General features: G+C 42.3%; 1 protein-coding gene across 1 annotated transcript in view; it reads right to left on the bottom strand.

Moving 5' to 3' along the window:
• NBAS (NBAS subunit of NRZ tethering complex) overlaps positions 1-24,481 on the bottom strand; it is a 343,164-nt gene that overhangs the window by 152,330 nt on the left and 166,353 nt on the right. The window contains exons 36-39 of the mRNA XM_034766908.1: positions 16,576-16,743; positions 14,729-14,842; positions 13,399-13,522; positions 132-208 (exon numbers count right to left, since the gene is read on the bottom strand). Coding sequence (XP_034622799.1) covers positions 132-208; positions 13,399-13,522; positions 14,729-14,842; positions 16,576-16,743 — 483 coding nt within the window. The remainder of the gene's footprint in view (positions 1-131; positions 209-13,398; positions 13,523-14,728; positions 14,843-16,575; positions 16,744-24,481) is intronic.

The raw sequence follows: 24,481 nt of genomic DNA on the forward strand, positions 1-24,481 counted from the left end.
TGGATTTTGTGGAGATCAAGGATATGAATTTTAAACCCAAAGAAACAGGTTTCCAAAATTATAAGCAAGCAAATATATAAGAGGCTAACATGCGCGCGCGCACACACACACACACACAAAGGTAAACTTACCTGTGGTAATGCAAGTAGGTAGGCAAGGGATAAGGTCATATCATTTGGTAAAGCATCACTAGCCAGTTGTAACAGAACTGAAATACAAGAGGGAGGGGGGAGAGGGGAAATAAAGGTTTGATTACTGACCCATCTGTCCTTAACAGTTAGCAAGTGAAATATTTACCATGTAACCATATTTTTAGACACTAGCTTGAAGCATTCTATATATGTTAAATTAAACATTAATGAGTGCAATCCAGGAAAAGATAATGTGTAGTTAAACTGCAATCCCGATTTACCTTAACTTCCAGGCAAAGCATTTATACATTAAGCAAAAAAGGTGAAACACTGCAGTATCAGACCCCAAAACAGACTGCTGAAACATTTTCTGCGCTGATTTACAACAACTAAATCTGTTGGTTGTAAACTCAAGGCAGTAGTATAAAGTTATAAGCATTAAAGAAAACCAAGCAGAAGAATAATGGTCTCAAGTTGCAGCGGGAGAGGTTTAGGTTGGATATTAGGAAAAACTTTTTCACTAGAACGGTGGTGAAGCACTGGAATGGGTTACCTCAGGAGGTGGTGGAATCTCCTTCCTTAGAGGTTTTTAAGGTCCCTGGCTGGGATGATTTAGTTGGGGACTGGTCCTGCTTTGAGCAGGGGGTTGGACTAGATGATCTCCAGAGGTCCCTCCCAACCCTGATATTCTATGATTCTATGAATATTGTAAAATACATTGTTTCCTGAAACTAGAGCATCAAATTTACTTGTAAGCTGCACACAACAAAAATCTCAATTATTAATCAACTTTTCAACTTTAAATAAAAAAGCAACATAGTATTGTGTTATTTTAAAGGAAAACCTGTACAATTATGTATTGATAAAGAACAAGCAAAGTAGCTGGTCCAGATGATACATATTCTAAAAAATTAAGAAAATTAGCTAACTGTTTCACTAACAATTATTTCTGAAAGCTGTTTGCCAACTGATGAGATATCAAAAGACTGCAGAGAAATTGTGGTTGTGATCCAAAGTCCACTGAAGTCAACAGGCTTTGTATTAGCCCCAATGTAGTACTGATTTTCAAATAAAAGACAGAACTTTCCTGGACAGTGCTTTCCTATCAGAAGAGAAGAAGAATCACAGAGATCCTAGAGGGCAATGGGAGAATGAGCAATAAGTATTGTTATGAACGAACTTCATCTGACAAACTGTGGGAGTCTCCAGGCAGGACAAGCCAAACCCTCTCTGCCTCTAAGTCCACAGCACATTTCCTGACCTTGGCCTTCCACTTCTCCTTCCCTGCCAGGCAGGAGACTGGGGACAGGAGAGTGCCTGAGGAAAACCTTGAGTTCAACACTCCAAAACCAAATTTGCTGGTTCCCTTTCAGAGCATTTACATTTCAAATTAAACTGGCTGAGGGGGAAAAAAAGGAAGAGTCAAGATGTCCAAAAAATGTCACCAATGAAGGTCTGCAGCCTGCCATTTGCACTTTTTTGGAAGCATATAATTAGAGCTTCTGATCTTAGGTGTTATTCGATAAACATCGATAAAACACACCAATACAAAAAGAAATCAATGTTTAACCAATAAAACATCAGAAAATACCCCAGAAATAGTTACTTGTACCTAAGGGCTTCAGGGGCATGCACAGGAATTTAAACTTCATTGCTTTTGGAGGGGCATGTTCTGTGCCCCTGCCCCACGGCCAATTATTGGGGCAGTAAAGTGTTGAACATATCTGGTTTGTGCAGATCCTGCCCATGTGTACGAAAGGTTCCCTATTGCACTTTAACCTAGTGCTGTTTGAAACATTACAAAAGAGATTAATCAGAATAAATACTACTGCAATGAGTAATGCATACAATATATATTATTAATTACAGTATATATAAAAGCCATTTACAAAAGCCCCCCAAACCTCTGATTTTCTTGTCATCTTGTCATAGACAGTATTTGGTCCTGCCATGCGGGCAGGGGACTGGACTCGATGACCTCTCAAGGTCCCTTCCAGTCCTAGAATCTATGAATCCATGAATCTGCAAAAAACTCAAAAATTGCTAAAAATAAACCAACAAAATGAAATTAATAAATCCCATAAAAAATAAGTCTTACATGTAATATAAATCTGGGAAAAGCAGAGAGGATAGACCTATGCCCCAGACAGGACAAAAGGTTCCACCTGCCTCCAGTCGTTTAAGAGAAACTGGAAAACCCATGGTTTTGAGGCATGCAGGGGACAAAGGGTCTTGTCTATTCTATGTAGAAGTGAATCCTACAAAGAAGGAACTTTCTCTGGACCTATAAGTTTCAAATAGAAAAGGCAGCACTTGGACACCACCTATATGTAAGCAGCACTAAAGGATAAGGTGTTTTGCTTTTACTATGCCAGACACAAAAAATATCACCAGCAGTTATTCTGTAGTTCACTGCTTCGGGAAGATGTAATAATTCTTCCATCAGTAGATCTCAACGCACTTTACAAAGAGGTCAGTATCATTATCCCGATTTTACAGATGGGCTACAAAGAGGTGCAGTGACTTGCCTAAGGTCACCCAGCAAACCAGAGGCAGAGTCGGAAACAGAACCCAGGTCTCCTGACTCCTGGTGGAATGCTTAATCCACTAGATCACAGTGACATCATGTGTACTTGTACTTTCTTCCCACTCACTGTGCCCCGATGAATTCTCTAGTGTCTGTTTTGATGTTTGTAATCTCCTCAAAACCAGTATTCAACCCACTCAACTTAAATATTAAATTTTTAAAGTTCCAAGAATCACATGCAAACTTTTATAAAACATGGATCAAACACTGCAATGAGGAATTATTAATCTGCCAAAACCACATTTATTTTCTCAATTATTTGCAGAGCAGGAATATGATTTCACCAAAATATATAATAGTGACAACTCCTGAATGCCTAGCACCCTGCACCTTTTAACAGCCTTGTCGACACTTAAAATTTAGGTCAACATAGCTACATCTCTCAGGGGGTGAAAAAGGCATAATCCTGAGTGCTGTAGCTATGTCTACCTAACACCCATTGTAGTTGCAGTTCGGTCGACAGAACAATGCTCCCATCAATCTAGTTACCACTGCTAAGGGAGGTGGAGTTCCTACAATGACGGAAAAACCTCTCCATCTCTGACATCTGCATCTACATTACGAGGTTATGCTGACATAGCTATAGCACCATAGCTATGCTGCTATAGTTCATGTATAGTTCATATACATGGCCTAAAAGGATATTTGATACACTCTGATACTCCCTGATCCAAGAACCACTCCTTTGGGCTCCCTACCAAGAGGCCTGTGTATTTCAGCCTCTTCTTGTGAGCTCCTCATCCCAGGGGAGTGGGATTGCTTATATGGTTACTTTTTCATTGTAAAGGAAGTTTGGAGGACTATTTATAATTGCAGGTTATCACTGGACTTCCATCGAACAGTGGTGGTTGGGATGTTCTCCCTCAGCCAGATGCAATAAGCAAGTCTTTGGATGCCAAGTGACCACAGAAGTTGCTCAGGTGGCACCAGGCCACAGGTACTAAGAATACAGATGTGGTCATCACTACCTATGCTGATAACTTGGCTTCTGACAAAAGCTTCTAGCTCTGGCAAATTATTTTGGCTAAACTCAACATGTCCTGGATCCTGTCTGAGTCAAGATATCTAACAGATCTCCTAACATAGTTACTATTAAAATCTGAATGTTGTTGTTTTTGCAACTAAGGTTATTTGCGATGTTCCCTATGTTCAGGGCAGGAAATACAATGGTAAGGCTAATAACTTGCATAGGAATTTGTTAACATTTTATTGATGTTCTCTAGCTGTAGAGAGGCTGGTATTCTGGGTATTTTTTTCTTGAGAACCCTAATGAACCCAGAACCTGCATGACTAATCTTTGGATCTTTTACAAAATATTGTCCTTAATGAGCCAATTGTCCAGGTACACTAACACCATACTCCTACGTAGTTAGCCACTCAGTACTCCCACGCATTGTGTGAACAACCATGGCACCAAGACCAGGCCAAAAGGCAATCTTTTTTTCTATTCAGGTTCCTGTACCATGCCCATCAGCATGGTGCCTAGGTGCTTTCCAAGACTGCATTAAGCAGTATGACTAGTGGCAGTCATATACCGTTTTTTCCTTCTTTTTCCCTTCCTTTTCCTAATGGAAAAGTTGCTTGTGGACTAACAAAAAAATACATTATAGTATACAATATATTGTTATACATATTGTGCTATATATTTTTATTAGTGAAGGCAAGATCAAAGAAGCTTGCCTTGAACTTGGACTGGAAAGTGGTGAGGACTGTGGCTGTTCTTAACTCTTAAGGAGTTGGTTCTGCAATCTTAGACTAGCTCCTGAGAATAAACTAATCTGGTCCCTTACTGGAAATCTGAGATACATATAGATATATCACCACCAGATGTGAATTTAAGCATCTTCATAGTTCAGTATACATAGTAAGTAGCCTTCTTCAAACTACCATGATTGCTTCCAAACACTTCACTGTGAAGTTTTCTGTAATCCAGTAAAGATGTAAGCCAATCAGAAGTACAGAATTGGGCTCTAACTGTTTTCTGGGTCATCTGAAAGTAGCTGGAGCTAAATCTCTTCCCTTTTGCACCCACTGGCAATGTCTGAGTGATGTTCTTCATAAGACAATGCATTTCCTGAATTTTTGGTTGTTGAGTGCATTTGAGAGGAGCAGTTTGGTGGAATTCCTCTGAAGTGGATCTTCCGTCTCTTTTGGTAATTCTGAAGACATCTGTTGTCAAAATAATTTGAAATCATCAGGGATAAAAAGTCCATACTTTCTCTTTATAAGATAGATTCTCCTCCAAATATGCTGTAAGCCTTGAAACTTGCTCCAGAGCTCTTATAAAATGTACGCTTTTTTCTTATTAGGGACAAAAAACTGTCGTAGGAACCCTTAGGCTTCTGTGCAAAAAGAGATCCTGACCTTCATGTACATCTTTGATGGTGTTTTTTCACTTGCTCTCTCTGAATGCAGAGACAGACAATAGCTCCAAACACAGTATCTTTATCCTATCTGAGCCACTCTGCACAATGCTGATGCCATTTTAATAACTAGCTGAGGCTCTCAACTCTGGGTCTCAAAGTGGAAGCCATCAGAAAAATAGAGGAGGTATACGGGAAAGATTGGAATGCTTCCAGGCTCTGCTTCCAGGATTGTTCAGTGTCATCTAAGAGCAGCTCTTCACCAAGCCAACATTAGCACTGTTTGAGGCACATCACACAATAGTCAAGGCTGTACATGTGTGAGACTGTGATCCCTTACATCAAATCCTAATATTAACTCTCATTATCTGCAAAGGGCTCATATCACTGTGGTATCCAACCCCACCTCAGAACACTCTTGAAGAGCCTATTGAAGTCAGTGGGCATTTTGCTATAGACTTCAAGGGGAATTAATTTAAACTAGGAGAACAATGTAACTTTTCTGCAATCAAAACAGCAAGAATTGGAATGGGTGAAACCCAAGATCACTGTAAAAAAGTATTGTGTAAGGCAAGCATGAGCACCATGCAAACCAAATGCCTCTCTGGAAACCACAACATGAGAAGTTTAATTTCAAAGCAACATTCACAGAGGGAAAGCTGCCCATATTATTGATATAGAAATCAATGCCCATGAAAGAGACTGGATAAATAAATAGCCTTATCTTTACCACTCTGTGTATAACATCTATCTACAGATCTATCAAGATCTCTACTCCTTCCCCTGAACTGACAAGATTCCTATCCTTCACCTCCTACAAGTTTTAAATAATAAGAATAATAAGAATAATAAAAAAAAAAACATTTGAAGAGTTGCAGAGTTCAAATCTATTCAGTGACCTATTGATGGACCAGAGACATAGAACATATATTTTTTCAATAATCTTTGAATTTATATATATAATTATGTTTTTATGGTGCTGATTAAATTACTACTCTGTTCTACTTATTTTAACAATTGCTGACTTAAGACTTTTACCAAAAGTAATATGCATGAATGTCTGTTTGCCTGCACATATTTATTAACTATAGGGCATCAAAGGCATCATTTTTACATAAGAGACAAGCATCTTTCACACAATGTGTTGTTATACTGCAACCACTGCTGATATTGCTGTGCACTAGACTTTGTAGCTACAGAAGTGTACTGGAAACTCATTGTAGGCTAGCAGGCTATTTCACCAGCTGAGGAAGGGAAGCAATGCCAAGCTAAACCCATGTCCGTTTAAGGCGCTTGCCTTAGTTTAGAAGTCAAACAAAACCATAAACACTACAAAAAATAAAGCAATTAAATTGGCCTACACTGGATTTTCCTTGACTCTACTTAGCAGGAGAGATAGGGCATACCTTTCACTTCTTGTCTCTGTACTTAGCTTCCTCCTCTTTATATTCCCCTGCTGAATCATATGACAGGCCAGGAGCCCTTAATTCTTTCCAGATTGCTATGCTACCTTGTCACACACATAATCAGCTAGTTATCTACCATTACCCTAATTCCTATTCAGAGTCACTGCTTTAACATGATACAGTGCCACATCCTGTAAATATGGCCTACATTCTTTATTCCTAGCTATATAAGCTGATATTCAACTGTATTAAAATATGTTTGATTGTACTCAGCTTAACAAGCAATTCATATTGCTCTGTACGAGTGATCTGTCATTATTTACCATTCCACCAATCTCTCTGCCATCTGCAAACTTTTACAGTAATGAGTTGGCATTTTCTTCCAAATCACTGGTAAAACCATAGAATAGTATTTGGCCTACGAGTAATAACTGTGAAACTCCACTAGAAACACATCCATGCTACGGATGATGCCCCATTAATAACAAAAATATGAGGTCAATCATCCAGTTTTTGTAACTATTTCATATGAGCTAAATTTATTTTGTACAAAAAAACCCACCAATCAGAATGTCATGTGGAACCAAGCTAAATGCCTTTCAAAAGCCAAAGTAGATCATGTCAACAAAGTTACCTATATCAACCAAATCTGCAATCTCACCCAATAACAATATTAATCGACATCTCAGCTTCTCACCTGGACAACATGCTGTGTACAAACCCAGAGTATTGAGTTTCTTTGTGTCTTACGCACATGATACAAACACAAATACACACGCTGTGGTGTCCTTTTGTTCCTGTAAATATGCAAGGTATTGAAATATATGGAAAGCTTGTATCTGAAGCATATAAAGTATTCTTATTAGTTTCAGATACCTTGAAATATGGTTCAGGCATATGGGGAAGAGGGGTTGGTATGCCATGTACACACAACTTGTATTACTTGCACTCTACTACTTGCAAACCAAAATGAAGCCGACTGGTCTCATTATAGAGTTCCCAGCCTTGTCGGGGTCCCTTTAAAAAAAAAAGAAAAAAGCAACCTGTAGATCTGATAAAAACTAAAGGAATAAATTCAGGAGACAAGTATTTTGGTTGAATGCCTTCATTGCTAATCATTGAAGAAAGCGTTTTGCCGAAACTCATATCTTAAAACTGCAAAGCCTATAATAATGAAGAGGAAAAAATAACGGCTTATGGTCCTGTGACCCAATCTGAGATCTCCTGAGAAAACTCATACCATCTTAAAAGGAGACTGCCATTTACCCATCATTCTAGATGATGCTCACAAAACCGACAGATACTCACAATATGTGCAACATTTACTTTTCTATCAACATTCCAATAAATTAAATTGTAATCCTGTCAGTGCAAACTGGGTATTTTGGAAAGTCAATGCCCAATTGAAGAAACTAAAGAATTTGTGACTATAAAATATTAGAGAGTCACTGATGGATTTGCCAAATTTTCTTTATTTATTGCTTGTGTATTTTTCTTTTGTTCTGGAACAGCTCTTGGATGCATAATACAGTTTGCATTTTAACAAACATTGTTAGACATTAGAAAGGTCCAAGTGTGAAAAAAAAAAAAAGGAAGCATAATTATAGTCAGTTTCACTAGGAAAATGTTGCACTCCGCAAAAGAAGCTAGGAGTGAACAACAGGGGATGGATCACTCATTTATTGCCCTGTTCTGAAGCACCTGGCATTGGCTATTGTTGGAAGACATGATACTGGGCTAGATGGACCCAGTATGGCTGGTCTTATGTTCTTAGGTAGAAAATTCTGTGGAAAAATTACTGTGTTTGTGTAGAACTCCGAGCATATTTATGAAAATCTGGAAAATTTCAATTCATTTTTCATGGTGATTACTGAAAATGCTAAGGAAACCTCAGGACCTAAACTGTTTACTATTCACTTAGAAACAGATCCAATGTCTACTGAACTCAATGGACCTGCTACATGTTCAAGCAAATGAAGATCAACCTGAACTTCAAGCCATCCCCTGCCCGGAAACCACTGGGGATCAATGACAGTGATCTGGGACTATGCTCAGGCTTGCCTCAGGAGCTGACTTCGCTAGCAGCCTACTGGCACTGATCCTGGCCATAAGCTGCAACAAATTTCTAATTCTACCTCATCTCCTACTTCATCACCGAAATTCCAGGTTTGTATGGGGAAAGGTGGGGGGAAAAAAAAAAGTGTAGACACATGGCCAGTCTTGGCTAGCAGGAAAATCCCTTCCTGATGCCAAAAAGACAATCTGGACAGGCCCATAGCACACCAGGAGAACCAGTAACACTACAATTAACCAAATTGTGGGAGCAACACAGGTGCAGAATACTGTCCACATCCAAGAGAAGCCCTATATTCTTCAATGGAATGGTAGGGGTTCCAATCCATTCCCTCTGCCTCACGTGAACTGGCTAATCACAGCATGATGGGTGCCATGCAAAGCCCAGCCCCACCAAACCAGCTGCCTCTACCTCCCAGCCACATGTGGAAAAGGAGAAGGATGCAGCCAAAGGCTGTGAGCATGTCAGATGCACCCTACCCTTCCCAAGAAAGAAGGGCGGGCATCCTCTAAATAAAAATTCAAGGTAAATTGAAAGGCCCATGTCATTGCACCCATTGTTTAGATGGTGTGAACTGCAATGAAGTCTGTCGGTTTCTGCATAGATAGCTCCTCAAATAATTATACTGTAGTAATGTCCTCAAACCGAGGAGGTCCGCAAAACCCCAAGCCCCAGCACCCCATGGGACAGAAACCCCAAGCCCATGGGAAGAGTTTTGGAGATACGGGGGGGAGGGGAGATATCACCCCTCCAAACTTAACCAGAGTGAGGCAGTCCCGGAGGCAGCGCCACACACACCCTTAACTCCTCCCCACCATCTCCACCCCAGTTCCCACCCCCTGGCCAGGTAAGAGGTGGGAAGCCAGAGCCAGGTGGTGCAAGGTGGCTGCTACCTTGGCTGATGCCATGGAGTGGGCAGTTGCGGCACTTCCCATCTCCTCCTCCTCCTGATTCTGGTGCCTGGGGCTGTAGCTCCTCCTCAGCTCCCAGCCCCCTTGACTGCTCAGGCAGCCAGTAAGAGCCACCTGGGGCCAGCAGAGCCCTCGGAGCAGAGCAGCCCCCCCTCCTTTGAATTATAATTTTTAGTTGTCTTCCCCCTCCCCCAAACCCAGACAGGCTGGGTGGCCTTCTCAGGTGAGTCAGGGAGTGAAAGTGGCGCTCCCTTCCTGTGCCCCACCGTGCAGAGCTGAACTAAGCCCCACCGAGCGCTGCCCGCTCCACCTCCCCCACAACAGAAGTCAAACTACACCTATGCCCAAGGCCCCCACCCCTGCCCGGCAGCCAGAGCCCCAAAGTGCCCCCCACCCCCACCCCACTGGGATCTGAAGTTTGTATAGCATGTTGGGTAGGCCTCAGAATGGAAAAGGTTGAGAACCTCTTTTCTAAAACATGTAGCACCAGACCCAGGTTTATAGCAAATGTTATTACTATATTTAATGTGTGTTTTAATACTGACTCATGGTAAGACACATAATTCATAAATCCTGCCTACTGATACAGCCTACAGAACTCAGCACTGAAATGAGACATATTTGATCCCTGAAGGTTCACATGCACCTCTCCTCATATCACAGGGACAATTCTTCTAACTTGCTCCATCCAGCCTCTCCACCCTCCAATACAGCTACACCTAACACAATGAATGCAGCTAGGCAATTAAAATTTGTGGAACACAACATGAACAATGACACCGTCTCATGGCACTTCATGCCTATTGACTATGGCATCACCCTTACTGAACTATTCCCAGTAGCTATTGCCAGCTAGAGAGGGACAGAGTTAAGGTTGCATTGTGGTTCTTATTTGCCTTTTGATTTTTTAATCTTTAGAATCCACATTTTCAAGCTTTTATCCAGAACCATAAGGGCTGGATAAAATAAAATAAAGCAGAGTTTCTCAATCACTAGACTCTAGAAGCTAGAGCTTTATGAAAAAAAAATGAAATATTGTGTGAGACTCATGATTAAATTGTGAGAGTTGGCAAAACTGTAAATTCACTGATTACAGGAAATGAGGTTGCAGCTGAGTCTTGCTGCTGAAAGCGAAAGGTCTGATGGAGCGCACTGAGTGCCAAGTGGAAGGTTTGCAGAACAGAGAATTTAGCTGGCTCCAGGACTATAGCAGAGGAGTAGTGCCACAGCATAGAGGAGCAGTACAGAAGTTACAAAATAGAAATGTTGTCACGTACCGAGAGGAAGCATTGTTTATCTGGCAGCTAGGTGAAGCATTTGGAAGTGGAAAGAAAAATAAAAGCAAATTCATGTGGACTAAGGCATGAATATGGGGGAAAGTGACAATAGTATAAAAAAGAAGGAAAGATACAACTCTTCTTTTGACACTACCTTACTCAACACATTTTTCAAACAGTTTCGAGGGGATTCACAACTTACAACACATTCAGCTCCATTATTTCATTTAAATGTAAATGACTAACAAAGACAATATCTAAAGGGCTCTGCCCCCTGGAGCCAAAGAGTGAAGGTGGGGCTTATGAAGAACCATTCCAATTCCACTGATGTCCAAAATACATAAATAAAACCCTGGGAACGCTCATAATCTTAAAATTTCAGTCTAAAAGTATCCAGTGAGTTAGAGAGAGCCAGACTGAAGTCTATAACTAGATGTCAGCAAGTACTCTGGGTCACTCAGAGGCTTGTTTAAATAAACACCAGCCTTGCTAATAAAGCCTTGCTATAAGCACAGGAATAAATACTTTCTAATCTCAGATTGTTCCTCTTTCAATACAAGTAACCCTGGCACAACATCTGGAAACTAGTGCTGTTGAAGCATGTAAGATAAAACAGGTAGGTCAACAGTAAGGACTAAATCTAAAACTGATGTTGCAGTAAGAGAGCATGAAGGGAACCAACCTGACATCCTCATAGTATGATCATTGTTAATGACTTTTCATAACTCATTGCTTTGCTTCATATATTAAGCTGTTATCAGTAATTCATGGAAATAAATCACACATCCAGAGCTAGCCAATCGTATACCCTTTACACACCCATGCATGTGCCTTTTAACTGCATGATAGTTCCATTTTGCAGTTAAAAATGTATGGCTTATGGAGAGAACTTCACTTTAAGACTTTACTCACATTTCATGGGATCTAATACACTAATTTTTCATGCCAGAACTCTCCACAGAGTAAAGCATTAGACAGACATCTGCCTTCAAAGGACACTAAAAGCATGTAAATATTTAAACAGTTCATTTCTTAAACCAGCAGGAGGCAACTAAAGGGAAAAAGATATATAATCATAGCTAGGGGGGAAAAAATGCAAGACTAACATGAGAATGTTTCACTTTAATGACACACCCAAGGTAGGTGAGGGTGCAGGAAGGGACAAGCTTTTGAGCTTCACAGAATTCTTCTTCTGGTCTGGGGAAGGTAACCAGAGCGTCTACGCTAAACAAAAGTTAAATGTAGCGCACCACTTAAGTGGGCAATTAAGGGTTAGCAGGCAGTAGAGTGTGCTACAAACTGTTTTAATGAGCCTTAAACCAGTCTCTTAAGTCCACAGCTTTTAGTGTCTAGCACAGCTATGGATTTAAGTTCCCAGGTTTGTCTTTTGAAAGTGTTGTGCACATTTCCTTTGAGGACGAGGACTGAGAGGTCAGATATGGGGTGATCGCTTTGTGAAAAATGTTCACCCAGGGGTGACAGGGTGATTTTGTCTTATTTTTCTGTGAGAGTTTATCTGAGTGTGTAATGATTGTATGGCTTCACTCATCTAGTTGGTGTTGGGGCATTTGATGCACTGGATGAGGTACACCATATGTTGGGATAGGCATGTGTAGGATCATGGATATTGAAAGGTGTTTTGTGGGGGGTAACGATCATCATAGCAGTGGAGATATGTCTGCAGGTTTTTCATCTGTTGTTCTGGCAGAGTCTGGTGCCACTTTGAGTTGGTGTGTCCTGGTCTGCGGGGAGATTGCTTCTGATGAGCTTGGCGAGGCCGGAGGGTTGTTTGAAGGCCAGAAGAGGGGGTTTGGGAAAGATTTATTTCAGGATGTGGTCCTGTACGGCTTGTAATTGTTTGATGATACCCATTTGGGTTCCAGTGTAGGGTGGTAGATGGCAATTAGGATTATGTGTTCATTGTTTTGGTTTTTTTTCCCCCCAGTATTGAAACAGGTTCTCTGGGGGTATCTGGGTGTCCCGTTCTGTGATGCAATCGATTTCCCTGGTGAAGTGTCCTTTTTTAGTGAAGACAGTTTTAAGGATGTTTGAATTATGCTCAGTATAGTCCCTATATAAATTTTAATTTTGGTAAAGAGAAGTTCTAGGGAATCCAGGAATTTTAAATACAAACTATGCACTAAATAAAATAGTGGGGGGAAAAAAACCTATAATTCAAAGATCATTTTAGCAAAGTGGCAAAGATATGAACTCTAATTGCAACAAATGAACATATCTATCTATAGATTATCTGATGGACACTTTATTGCACCCCACTGCTTCTCAAACTGTATTGTGGACCACTGGAAGCGCGTGGCTATTTCTGTCACAATGGCCAAGCACCATAAGCCTTCTAAAAGTGACACTTCCTGATAACTGTCAATCTAGAACTCTCTTGAGATTTCCAGAGACTTGCTGACCTACGACCCCCCCAAAAAAAAAAACACTTTTTTTTTTTTTTTTTGCACCCTTCAAGGATTTGCCTCTTTTGAAAGATTTTTTCTTTGTTAGAAATTAAACCATGATGAACTTTGTAGAAAATAGTAAAATATCACTTTCGAACACTATACTGAATATATGAAAATGTACAGTATATACACACACATTATATTAGAAATAACACACACCACACACAAAAAAACAATGTACCTTCTGTAGCTGGAAATAGGTCTTCTCCTTCACTTTTAGTTTCTGCAATTTTTCCTGTTCTCAGCAATACTTCTGCAAAACTTTCTGAAGAATTGTGTTGGAATCCAGCATAGGCTACTTCAGACTAATAGAAAAAAAATCACAGCTGCATTGTTTAAATATCCTCTTTTAAAAAAAAAACTCATGTTTTGTAATATGTTACATTAGATACAATTATATAATTTAGTTCCTTTTTTTAAATTCTAGATAGAGATCTTATGCAGCAATAGAAAACCTAATAATTCTCCTGTTAACTTGCTTTATCCTGTTGACTTAATATGTCAAATGAAACCTATCATACTGGTTATGATAAGCATTGTGAAATGTAAACAGACAGTGTAGATAATGAAATTTTTCCAAAACAAATGAATGTTGATTTACCTCTCTGCCTAGCTCTCCTATGTAAAGCACACATTGTGTAATCAACACCAAGCAAGCTTCATTTGCATGTTAAGTCAACACAGGAATAAGAAAGACAATATGGCATCAGCACACAAAAGAACAAATAGCAGGGAAGAAGAATTTTGTCTGGGGGTACACTTCAAAGGGATACATTTCAAAAGTTTTTTTCTGGACTATGAGGAGGATGAAAGGGAACCCTTGGTGATCCATTTCACTGAGGAACACTAATGGCAGAGGGGAGTGATTTATGAAAAATCTGGATCCTGATTTGAATCAGTGAATTGTGCAAAAGGGCTTTGAGGGTGAGAAAACTGCTTTAGACAAAGAACTGTAGCTTGTTAGTTATGTTTAGTCTCTTAAAAGCATGTTATACTTTTGTTTTATTTGTAATCAATTCTGATTCTACTATCTTTAGTCAATATGAGTTAAAACTCTATCTTCGCTAATAAACTTCTCTTTGTTTTCTCGTAAGTAGATTTCTGTACTGTAATAGTAAGCAAAATATGAATTCTTAGTTGAATCAAACAAGCTGGTGTGTACACTGTTTCTTTGGAGACAGCAGACTTGGTAATTACTGTGAGGTTCCAGTGACAGGTGCTGGATACCACATGGGAACGCTCTTCCAGGGGGCTTGGGAACTGGGGTGCACTAAGTGTTACCTGCAAGGTACAGTTAGGGCCGGCATAATCTCAAGAAGTTTGTCTGTGGTTGCTAACAGATTGGGATGTGAAGCAGTTATCACCAAGTTTAGCACCAGCCAATATCTCTCTCGCTGAGGTGGGGAAAAGTTACAAGGTCACTCATAGTTTTGAGCTCCTCAAACAAGTGCACAGTCTTCTTTCAATGCTTCTAGAAGTGTATTTTAACTCTTAATGAATCTTAAACTTACTTCTGCAACATAGGGATCATCAATGAGAGATTCATAAAAGGGATGACAGCTCTGCTTTTCCACTGCAGCATTGGCTCCAGAACTGCTTTTTAATACATCTCCAAATTCTTGGCCCTGAAAGGAATAAGCAGAATTAAGCCCCGTGTGGTGCTAGTCGACCAGGTGCCAGCTCATGTCAGAGACCCAGGCCAATTCATTTGTGTGCTAGTATAGATCAAAGTGATTGTTAATTGCATAAGAGTGTATTTGGAGTTTAAACTTCATGAAAACTTATGAGATGTTACCTGCATTGTTTTTACTTATCCCTATCCCCTTATAAAGTAGTAGCAAACGTTTACATTGTGTATACCCCTGTAACTAATAACCCATCAAATGAGAAAGAAGCCTTATGGCATGCAAATGAAGAACTTTAACAGAAAAGTGCTAATTTCAAAGCCAGTGGTCATTGCGTGTGATGATTGGAGGTCAAAGACTCAAAATTCATTCTTCACTCTCCGTCATCAAAGGAAAAGCCTACCCAGGCAGTGACACTGTCAGTTTGTTTTCAGAGGCTATAAGTATGGATTGAAGGAAAGACCCTTCATCTCCGGACTGTTTGGATTCTTACAGGGAAGTGTACCAGATGCAAAGTGGAGATCCTCAGAGACAATCTGAGTACCCTGAAAAGACTTGGGAAACTGGCAATTTATTACATCACTGTCACCATTTGGAACTGCAAACTGTGACTCACCAATACATATATTTTACCTGTTTTAATCTCTCAATAACTCTCATTTCCTTTTCTTAGCTAATAAATCTTTAGTTAGTTTACTATATCATTGGCTCCCTGTGTTGTTTTTGGTGTAAGATTTAGGGTAAGTGACTGGTGTCTTGGACTGGAAGCAACCTAAATGTGATGTGATTTGGGGTATAAGTGACCTTTTATCACAAAGTCCAGTTTGCCTGGGTGGCAAGATAGACTCTCTAGTCTAAGGGTAATGTGTGTCCCCCCCCATGATAAGACTTGCATAGTAATCCAGGAGTTCACATTTGTCACTGGCTTGTTGTGTTCTATAATTACATTTTGCCACCAGTTTGGAGTATTTGCCTGTTTTGTGACAGTCTGCCCTGAGATATGCACTCATGGTCGTGAGCCATTCCAGATAGAGTGACACCTAGTAATAATGAAATCTTGCTTTAAAGTCCATTAAGCAGTGATATATTCAGATGGAAGGAGATCCTGCAATGAACTCCATGCATGGAACCCATGCAGAACTCCACTGAAGTCAATAGGGCTTAATAGAGGAGTATGCTAACTACATATGACAAACTACAAGATAAGGACCCATGTTTCATCTGTTCATCAATTATTAAAAACAAAGAAAAGTTGGCAAAAGTAGTCAGAGAATCACAGACACCATAAAAAAAAGACTAGTGAAAATGCACATATGTATGGAAAGAAAGGTGAAGAATAGGACCTGAAACGAATAGGAAGGTAAAGAGATTTTCTAAATGTTAATAGAAAGTGTGACACTTTGCTTTAATGGTGCTTCAACTGCTTATAGCTCCCACCCCAAACACCCTGAAATTTTACTAGCATCGACCTGTTGCTCTTCTTTGATGAAAAAGCTAACGCTAACAAGCAAACAAACAAACAAACCAAACAAGAGTGTGTATTATTCATTTTGGAAAAGAAAGACTAACAAAATATAAGAAAACATTAAAAGTCATCCATGGCCCCTTGATGTCAATGTGACTACCAGTGGTTCCAGAAGCAGGACTAGCAGTTCCTTGTGAAGGAATATAGCCTATACGTTTATCCATTCATGAGACCATAGTCAGTAGGAGAGATTTTAGTAACTTCTTACATGTAATGGCCGAAGATAAGTTAATGACCTCTTCCACCATTGTCCATCACTGACTGCATGCAGCATGGCTTTTGTCGTTGTAGTTGTATTAGACAGAACTTTCATGGTTTTAGCGGTGGTCCAATACAACAAGTCAGCAGACTGGCTAGAAGGAATGCTGATTTCTTCCTGTGAGTGTATGCAACACACAACAACAAATGTTAGAAATAACCTCAGCATTATCACCACCATGAGTTAATAAAGCCAAATGCCTATAATAAACACACAATGGCATCAAGACATACTGATAACAGTTTGGTTAATAAGTTATTTCAATTAGCAGTCTCATTTAGCAGCAAGCTAAACACAAGCAGAGTTACAATGTTGCACTTTTTAAATCTCATAGCTGATTTCTTGATTAGTAGAACATTCTTTTTCTCATTAAATTCTAATCTCATGATATTGTGGACACCAGCCATTTACATTTTTGAAGGTTATTTTGCTTAACTAGTCCCACTGTTCTGCTGATATACTGAAGTTTATAGAAAAGGGGAGGTTGGGCATACTGGCCACTGGATTGATTCTTCAACATTTTATGAACAGTCTTAACATACAAAGCCAGGATTATGTGGATTTCCAAAGAGCACAACTAAATCATCCAGATTCTCAGCAGGGAACTCTTGTCTTTAGACCCTTTTCTGGTGAAAAACTTTAATCTTTCATATCAGAGCTTCCCAAAATAGGGTTCTCTCCAGCTCCTCCATTTGATGTTGTGGGTCTGTGTGACCTGCACTGATGTGAAAATACGGCACCTGTATGTACACCTCTACCTCAATATAATGCTGTCCTCAGGAGCCAAAAAATCTTACCACATTATAGGTGAAACCACGTTATATCGAACTTTCTTTAATCCACCGGAGTGCGCAGCCCCGCCCCCCCGGAGCACTGCTTTACCCCGTTATATCCGAATTGTGTTATATCGGATCGCGTTATATCGGGATAGAGGTGTATGTTCATAGATTCTGAAATTCTGGTGCTTTGTGACACATTAACCAAATATAGCAATTCTCACAGGCTGCAAACAGATCTTGTGAGATTTCTGCCTATTCTGTTTTCCCACCCTTCCCACACAGACACGTGTTTCGGCAGACACCTGGATTCAAACTCAATAAAGGCAGGTTCAGGTCAGGTCTTTCAAAATTTAGGGTCTGGGTTTTGCAAATTTGGGTTGCTGGGTCAGGCCTACCTCAAATAAAGGGTTTGAATTAATACTTGATACATCTGCAGTGATTTCTGTGTCACTAATTGTTACACTCCCGAGAGGTCTGTGACAATTCTTTCCATGTTTTACACAGCTTACATATTAAAACAAACAGATTTCAGTATGCTGTAAATTATGTAATTATATTCCATTGATGATAATCACACAAATGTACAGTAGGGTAATATTTACAATACACTCACTTATATACATACATATTGTTGATGTTTTAATAGCCAGTAAGTTATAATGGTTAATTTCCTCACACAAGATACTGAATCAAAAGAAAATCACTTTTCTACAGTTACACTGGCAGGAGGATATGAACTACCAGTTTTCAGCTCAACAACTTGAGACAGAATTTTACACACTAAACAGGGACTGGTGGCTAAAATGACTTAGGTGAAATCTTGCCCCACTGAAGTTAATACTTCAATGGGGAAGGATTTCACCTCTAATCTACTTTATTCTCTAGCACCTTTAATGTAGTACTGTATACTTCAAACTGATAATCAAGGTGACATAATAGACTTTTTCCCCCAGTTTAGGGACCAATTTCCACCATGGGATTTGTATTTTCTTTAATTTTTCAGTTGCAATTCTGTGCCCACAAATGGTAGCGATTGAATATCTAGCTATCAGAGCTGCAGTCACAAAATTGTGGGTGAAATAGTTAAGAGATCATCTACTTAAGAGATCATGTGACAACATTTTCCAGGTATTATTATACGGCTGTTTTATGAAGTCCATTTTAAAAGGACTGTCTTCTCTTAGCAGTTCTAAAAGATTAATTGAGAACAGCAAATTATTTTTACTTTGTCCTAGTCTGACACATCCCATTATTTTAGATTTATTTTTAAATGTACAAAAATAAGGAAGACACTTATCACCAAATCTATCATTGTCATTAAAAAGACATCAACAACATTCTGCCTGCAACAAAACCTGTAAAAGTGAGCACTCCCTGATTATTAACAGTAATAAGATGATCTAAAGAGGGGACCTCCTGCCAACCTCTGAACAATCAATTGTAAATTTCAATTCCCACTTGACCAGATGAAAGTGACTGCATGCTGAGCGAAATATGCCAGAATCTTTACTCTTCCTGAAAAATAAATGGCAACAGGATTTATTTAGATTGTGTTTAAAGAAAAATAGTACCGCTTTTGAAAGTTAAAAAAAAAAAAAAAGAGAGAGAAAAATAGTTTCTTCTTTTGTAAGGCATTATACTATTTCCAAGAGGATGCTTCATGAAACTTGACCAATTAATGCAAGTTTCTAAGAAAATAAGAGCAAGAAACAATTAACCAACTTCTCAATTAAATTTGAACTAAATACTTTTTTAAAAATTGTGTGAAAATGTCTGGGCCATCAGAAAGTGAAAGTTTTAAAATAACAAAAATAAAGACTGTGTCCTAGAAATATAATCCTGGCCCAATTCAGAAGACCATGCCTATTCAGCTAAGGCCTTAAGCATGTGCCTAAATCCACACTGAATTCATATGCTTAAGTGACTGGCTGAATAGGAATGTTCTTAAATGTTTTCCTGAACTGGGGCACTTATGAGGTTAATTCTTGAAGACAGCAGAGGCACAGTCTAACAATCTGAGCAGAATATTGGGAGTCCATAGTTTCAATTCCTAGTTTCCCCTAGTGACTTTGGTAAGTCGTATTTTAATATATATTTTAGAGACAATAATTTTGAAACCAATACTTTGAACTTACAGAGAACTTTACATCCCAGGGTATCAAACTACTCACTGTTTGTAAAATAATTTACCATTTAACAAACTTAAATATATAGCTATCAATAGCAGTCAAAGAAAACTGTGTAGATTTGAATTTTATAGGAGGAAAAAAAAATCCCTAAGCAATTTTTAATGACTAAAATGACCCAGTCAGATTTCAGATACCTCCACCATGCTCCCAATCCTTTCCTAGAACAATACACTTCACTAAAGCCAGGACAAAGCTTGTGAGAGCCAGAGATAAAGCATTCCAGGTCAAGGTAGTTTGGCTGTGGAATGTTTTAAATTGTAGCTTTCGTGTGTTTTGTCCTTGGCTTAGTTAGCTGTGTTGTTCCATTTGGAATCAAAGTCTAATAATTTTTATAATATACTGCAGGATCCTCTTTTTTTGTTCAAAGTAAAGCTCTCTGTAACAGGAAGAATTTTTATCCCTAAACATGTACCCCAACAGAACTTCCTATAAGATAGGAATGACATCCACATTCTATGACATCCACTATGAATTTTGGAACTAAGATTGAATTAACCTGTGCTCCACTTTGAGAGCATGGACATGAGTGCTATAGAAAACCCACAGATGGATTAGATAAAGATCCAATCTGCAGGATGTTGAGCACCTTCAACGCCCATTGACTGCTGTAGAACGTGAAGGTGGTTAGTTTGCCAAAGATTTGGTCCTTAGATTATAAACTCTTTGAGTCAGGAAAGGACAGCTACCTGTTCTGTAACTGGCATTCTTCGAGATGTGTTGCTCAGGTGTATTCCGCTATAGGTGTGCGTGCTCGCCACGTGCACCGGTGCCGGAAGTTTTTCCCTTAGCAGTATCCATAGAGGGGTAGCACCGCTGCGACCCCTGGAGTGGCACTGATATAGCATGCCATAAAGGGGTCTGCGTGCTCCCCCACCCTCAGTTCCTTCTTGCCAGACAACTCCGACAGAGGGGAAGGAGAGCGGGACGTGGAATACACCTAAACAACACATCTCGAAGGACGCCAGTTACGGAACAGGTAACTGTCCTTTCTTCTTCGAGTGATTGCTCGTGTGTATTCCACTATAGGTGACTCGAAGCTATCCCTGATGGAGGCAGGTAGGAGTTTAAGTGTAAAGATTCAAGGATTACCTGGGCGGAGCACCACCCTACCAAACCCGGCGTCATCCCTTACTTGGGAGACGACTGCATAGTGTGATGAAAAAGTGTGGACAGAGGACCACGTAGCAGCCCTACAGATGTCCTGAATAGGGACATGAGCCACGTAGGCCGCTGACGAGGCCTGGGCTCTCGTCGAATGGGCCTTGACAATAGGAGGCGGGGAAACCCCTGCTAGGTCGTAACAGGTGTGAGTGCATGAGGTGATCCAGCGGGAGATCCGCTGGGTAGAGAGTGGTCGCCCCCTCATGTGTTCTGACGAAGCAATAAAAAGCCGGGGGGGACTTCCTAAATGGCCTGGTTCTGTCTAAGTAAAAGGCCAGTGCTCTGCGCACGTCTAACATGTGCAGGCGGCGTTCCTCATTAGAGGAATGGGGCTTAGGATAAAGGATCTGGAGGAAAATATCCTGATCCATGTGGAAAGCCGAGACTACCTTCGGCAAAAAGGGAGGGTGAGGGCAGAGCTGAACCTTGTCCTTATGAAAGACCATATATGTCGGTTTAGAAATCAGGGCCCTGAGCTTGGAGACCCGGTGGGCTGCGGTGATAGCCACTAAGAACGCCACCTTCCACGACAGGTGGGACCACGAACACGTGGCTAACAGCTCAAAGGGAGGCCCTGTGAGGCTCAGGTTTAGGTCCCAGGGACCGGGGGTCTGGCGTAAGGGAATGCCTGATCTAACCCTTTCAGAAACCAGGCTGTCATGTGATGTGAAAACACAGACAGGCCCTGCGCCGGGTGACGGAAAGCCGAAATGGCCGCCAGGTGCACCCTGATGGAGGAGGGCACCAGGCCTTGGGTCCTAAGGGACAGGAGGTAATCGAGGACAAGCTGGATAGACGCGGAAGAGGGAGAGGAACCTCTATCCCTCGCCCACATAGAGAACCTATACCACTTAGGCTTGGTCTACACTAAACCCCCAAATCGAACTAAGGTACGCAACTTCAGCTACGTGAATAACGTAGCTGAAGTTCGAAGTACCTTAGTTCGAACTTACCTCGGTCCACACGCGGCAGGCAGGCTCCCCCGTCGACTCCGCGGTACTCCTCTTGCCGAGCTGGAGTACCGCAGTCGACGGCGAGCACTTCCTGGTTCGACTTATTGCGTCCAGACAAGACGCGATAAGTCGAACCCAGAACTTCGATTGCCAGCCGCCGAATTAGCCATACCCTTAGCCAGGGTTTCCTACTTTCCAGCAGGACCCTTCTTACATCCTCAGAACACCTCCCTTCCTCCTCATTTAACCATGAAGCAGCCACGCTGTCAGGTGGAGCGCAGCTAAGTTGGGATGAAGGAGACGACCTTCCTCCTGGGAGAGGAGGTCCGGGCATAGCGGCAGCCTGCGAGGAGGGGCCGCTAAGAGTTGCAGCAGGGACCCGTACCAATGCTGCTGGGCCCAATCCAGGGCTATGAGGATAATCCTCGCCCCATCTGACTTCACCTTCTGTAGGACCCTGTCTATTAAGGGGAAGGGCGGGAAGGCGTACAACAGGGGCCCCGACCATGGGAGCAGGAATGCATCCGATAGTGCCCCGTCGCCCTCTCCCGCTCTGGAGCAGAATCGAGGACACTGTCGATTCTGGGAGGTGGCGAAAAGGTCTACCTGGGGAGCACCACACTGTAGGAAGATCTACCTGGCCACCTCCTTCTGCAGGGACCACTCGTGCAGTCGGGAGAATACCCTGCTCAGGAAGTCTGCGAGGGTGTTGCTCTTGCCGGGCAGGTAAAAAGCCCGCAGAAGTATATTGTGGGCTATACAGAACTCCCACAAGAGCTGGGCTTCCTGGCATAAGGCCCAGGAACGCGTGCCCCTCTGTTTGGTGATGTAATACATGGCGGCCGTGTTGTCCGTGAGGACTCTGACCACCCTCCCTTGTATGTGCTGCCGAAATGCCACGCACGCCAGGCGTACGGCCCTGAGCTCCCTGACATTTATATGCAGGGTTAGTTCCTCTGGTGACCACATACCCTGGGTCCTGAAATCCCCCATGTGGGCTCCTCAGCCCAGGTCCGAGGCGTCCGACACTAGATCTAGTGAGGGAGGGGGCTATTGGAAGGGAATACCCTGAAGCATGTTGCTCGGGAGGGACCACCATTGGAGGTCTGCCACCACCTTGGGCGGCACCGTGACCACCTTGTCCAGGCCGTCCCTGGCCTGGGAATACCGGGAGGCCAGCCAGAGCTGAAGGGGCCGCATCCGAAGTCTGGCATATCTCACCACATAGGTGCAAGCTGCCATGTGGCCCAGGATTTGGAGGCACACCCGTGCCATGGTTACTGGAAAGGCTGTGACCGAGATGAGCGCTTTGAGCATCTCGAATCTGTCCCGTGGGAGGGAGGCCATGGCTACCCAGGAATCTAACAGCGCCCTTATGTGCTGAACCGGAATTAACGTGGATTTCTCCTCGTTTACCAGTAGGCCTAGAGCCCCGCAGGTGTCTAGCAGGAAGCTCGTCTGCTGCTGCACCAGAGTGCGAGACCAGCCCTTGAGCAGCGAGTCGTCGAGGTAGGGGAAGATCTGCAGCCCTTTTCTGAGGTGGGCTGCCACCACCGCCAGACATTTTGTAAATACCCTGGGGGCAGTAGAAAGGCCATAGGGGACGACCGTAAATTGGAAATGGTCCTGACCCACCAGGAAACAGAGGAAGCGCCTGTGACCCTCAAAAATGTGGATGTGAAAGTACGCATCCTGGAGGTCCAGCGCCGTAAACCAATCCCTCTGGTCTAGAGATGGAATAATACAGGCCAGGGACACCATGCGGAATTTGCAACGCACCAGAAACTGGTTGAGATTCTGCAGGTTGAGGATGGCTCTTCGCCTTGGGGATGAGGAAATACCTGGAGTAAAAGCCCCTGCTCTAGTATTCCCGTGGTACCCTTTCCACCGCTCCCAGAGACAGAAGGACCTCTACCTCCCGGCCGAGAAGGAGGGCATGCTCTGGGGCCCCGTCCGGCTGCCCGGACGGGGGACAGTTGGGAGGGGTTGAAACAAACTGCAGCCTGTACCCTTGGGAGATGGTGCTGAGGACCCATTGGTCCGACATTATATGGGACCACTGCAGTCGGAAGTCCAATAAACGGTTTAGAAAAGGTAACTTTATTAACTGGGTGGGGGGTACACTGGCAACAGGCCCGGTGACCCCCCTCAACGAGTCAAAAACGCCGTTTTCCCGGCCATTTGGCCTTCGAGGCCCCAAGCCATGGAGCCGAGCGGGATGGCTTTGGGACCAGCGCCTTTGATCCCTCTGCCGCTTAGGTGGGGGTTCATATCTGCCCCTAGCTTGCGGAGCAGAGGGCTGAGGCCTGGGCTTGTCCTTGGCACGTGGGATGTACAGGCCTAGCATCTGCAGGGTGGTGTGGGAGTCCTTCATCCCGTGCAGACGGGTGTCTGTCTGGTCAGCAAAAAGGGCCTTGCCATCAAACGGCAGGTCCTGCACTATGGACTGGGATTCTGACGACAGTCCCAAAAGTGAGAGCCACGACGCCCGTCACATGGAGACCGCGGAAGCCATCGAACGAACAGCTGTGTCTGCCGCATCCGAAGCCACCTGGACAGCTGCTTTGGCGGCGGTCGCACCCTCCTCAATCAGCGCCCGGAACTCCTTCGCATCCTTGTCAGGAATGAGGGGCTCAAACTTGGGGAGGGATCCCCAGAGATTAAACTCGTATCAGCTCAGAAGCGCCTGATGATTGGCCACTCTGAGCTGGAAACTCGCTGACGAATAAACCTTTTTTCCAAAGGTCTCTCTGTCCTTTGGCGTGGGCGCAGG

The sequence above is a fragment of the Trachemys scripta genome, chromosome 3 (assembly GCF_013100865.1).
Source record: "Trachemys scripta elegans isolate TJP31775 chromosome 3, CAS_Tse_1.0, whole genome shotgun sequence".
In the NCBI taxonomy this organism is placed as follows: domain Eukaryota; kingdom Metazoa; phylum Chordata; order Testudines; family Emydidae; genus Trachemys; species Trachemys scripta.